Source organism: Triticum dicoccoides, chromosome 5A (assembly GCF_002162155.2).
Source record: "Triticum dicoccoides isolate Atlit2015 ecotype Zavitan chromosome 5A, WEW_v2.0, whole genome shotgun sequence".
NCBI lineage: Eukaryota > Viridiplantae > Streptophyta > Magnoliopsida > Poales > Poaceae > Triticum > Triticum dicoccoides.
Genome location: NC_041388.1, coordinates 240465306 through 240467923, shown reverse-complemented (window position 1 = coordinate 240467923; position 2618 = coordinate 240465306). Strand labels below are relative to the sequence as shown.

Below are 2618 nucleotides of genomic sequence, written 5' to 3'. Positions count from 1 at the left end.
GGTTCAGTTGATGTGCGTGTATAATCGCTACACATTATTACTAGCTTGAAAATGGAATAAGAACTTTTTTATTTCATAAATAAATTTGGTGTATCTGATGATACGTGCATTTGCACGTGCACCATTACTAGTTTCTGTAAAACGAGCAAAACCACCATGGAATAGAGTATTACCACACACACTTCCATTTCGACAGTCTCTAGCTTCGCCAAACATACCGCTACACTCGTTATCAGAATTTTATCTAGAACACAGGGGGTAGCTTCTCTGGACAAACCTGGCAGCCCCTTAAATAGTAACATTGGTTCCAAAAATCGTCCAAAAAACCAGGAACTATATAGATGATCAACTTGGGTCTACTTTTCCTGGATACATAACTAATGAGTCATCACAAAAAATGATTTTACACTTAGAACAACCATGATAATGCTCTAACACAAACCGGAAGGTCATATGAAGTTCTGACCTGTTTACAGAATGATCTACAGGTACTTATATATGTCTCACCCATCTTCCCTCGTAACTGATTTCTCCAAACACTGTAAATGTTCAGCTTATGCTTGGTACAGCTAGACTTCCCATCCGAAGTACTCTGGGAAGTATCTGAAAAAAGGTGACAATTATGATGCAACACACGTATGTCACCTGCTGCAGTATAGAAAAGGAAAAAGTACCAAGGTAACAAACCTCCCCACATCTCGCATTGATTTTCAAAGATATAATGCTATCAGCTCTCGTGCCCCCAATGTTAATCGCGGCGATTGGAGCATTTGCTTCATGTGCAAGCCTGGGATTGGGATTTATAATCAGTTTGATGTCGCGATAACCAATAAGACAACTTGTTCCAGTTTGAAAGATTTAATCCAGAGCAAGAAATATAGGCAAGCAAGATAACTAGCTATCGACAATAATATGGAAATGATTAAACAGTATTTTCCAGTGATACCTTGCCAGCCTAAAAGCAGACATCGTCATTACCGCTGAACCAACCACCAGAAGAGCATCACAGTTTCTTGCAGCCTCCTTAGCGCTATCAGCTCTCTCTATTGGAACATTATCACCAAACATCACAACCTTCAAAGAACAGGATAAGACATTTAAAACTGCTTTTAGATTTAATGCCCTTATTATAACTTACATGGACTAGGGAAAGAAAGCCCGTCACTGAAATGACTCGCTGATATAAGAATTTACACCCTACATTTTAGTTATACAAATTGTTAAGGAGATCACATGTTAGTAATGGGCTCATCAGATGCTACAGAAGTCAGTGTCTACTAATACCAAGTGTTCCTAGCTACAAATCTTAATGGCTTGATTTGCCTGTTATCATCTTTTCAATAACTGAAATGACAACAAATCCATAGTTTCACATCCACGTTTTTAAATTAACTAACAGTACTCATAGAAAGATGAAGAAAAAGAAAAATCTCACATCAGGTTTTAGCACTCCACCACACTGACTGCAACCAGGAATGTCAAAATCTTGCTCCCAGAACTTCTCATCAATCTCAATATCACCATCAGGTCGCTGCTGCATACCAAAACTTCTGCTCGAGCCAGGTTGTCCCTCTTCCAAACTGTCAATAGCTAGAGCCCACTGCAACACAACAATACAACGCTCCGCCCTCAGACATTACCGAAATCATAATCCAATTTAGGTCCTTGGGAAGCACACAAAAATATGTCTGGAAAAGCAGGAGCTCTGCTATAACGTTATGGACAGTGAAGTATTTACAAGACTTAATAACTGAGCGACAAAGGCCAAATTGAACAAAAAAATTTGAATATATAGTCAAGACTGGGATATACGCACAGTGCGGTTCAAGAGGCACCACTCCGGTACATACATGATAACATGAATGGATTGATGGTCTCAAACTTGATATTTTTAATATATTAACATCTAAATGATCAGTAAGAACTATGACAAAACCATTCAATTGAAATCTTAAGTTATAAAATATCAAATGATTACAATAGGTCAAAAAACTTCACAAGCAAAGACAATCACTCGTTATTTTTCCTCATTATACCTTAAGCACTTCTGTTAGAGTACGTAATGGGCCTAATGGCCTGGGCTGGCAGTATAGCCCGTTAGTCTTAGGGTTAATTAGAGATAAGGGTCGCTTGCTTAGGGGTCAAGTAAGCCTTGCTTGGGAGTCAAGTAAACCTCTCTATATAAAGAGAGGAGATGTATCAATCTAATGAAGCAAGAATTAAGAAGGAAATCCCTTCCATCTTGCCCGGCACTGGGCAAAAGGCCCCCGGCCGGCCCTCTCATGCCCTCCTAGCAGCGTCATAACAATTTGGTATCAGCTAGCTTCGGTTCGATCATGTCTTCACCGCCGCCCAACCCGTCTCTTCCGCTGCCAGGATCCTCCATCGCGCCCGCCCCCGCCGTCCTCACCCCGGAGGAGGTGTCCAGAGCGCTGCGGGACCTAACCCAGGCGGTCCAGGAGATCCACCTGTTCTTGGTCGGGTCCTACGGGCCGCACCCGGCTACGCCGCCCATCGCCGCCACCGCGCCGCCGTGGCAGCCGCTGCACCAGGCGGCCTCTGCCGCGCTCGCCGGGCCGCTGCAGCTGCCATCCACCGCCCCGCCCTGGCTGCAGTGG

General features: G+C 43.0%; 1 protein-coding gene across 1 annotated transcript in view; it reads right to left on the bottom strand.

Moving 5' to 3' along the window:
- Nucleotides 1–310: 310 nt before the first annotated feature.
- LOC119300796 (NAD-dependent protein deacylase SRT2-like) overlaps nt 311–2618 on the bottom strand; it is a 7812-nt gene continuing 5504 nt past the window's right edge. Inside the window, exons 8-11 of the mRNA XM_037577683.1 lie at nt 1436–1600; nt 947–1074; nt 688–787; nt 311–603 (exon numbers count right to left, since the gene is read on the bottom strand). Coding sequence (XP_037433580.1) covers nt 550–603; nt 688–787; nt 947–1074; nt 1436–1600 — 447 coding nt within the window. The 3' untranslated portion in view covers nt 311–549. The remainder of the gene's footprint in view (nt 604–687; nt 788–946; nt 1075–1435; nt 1601–2618) is intronic.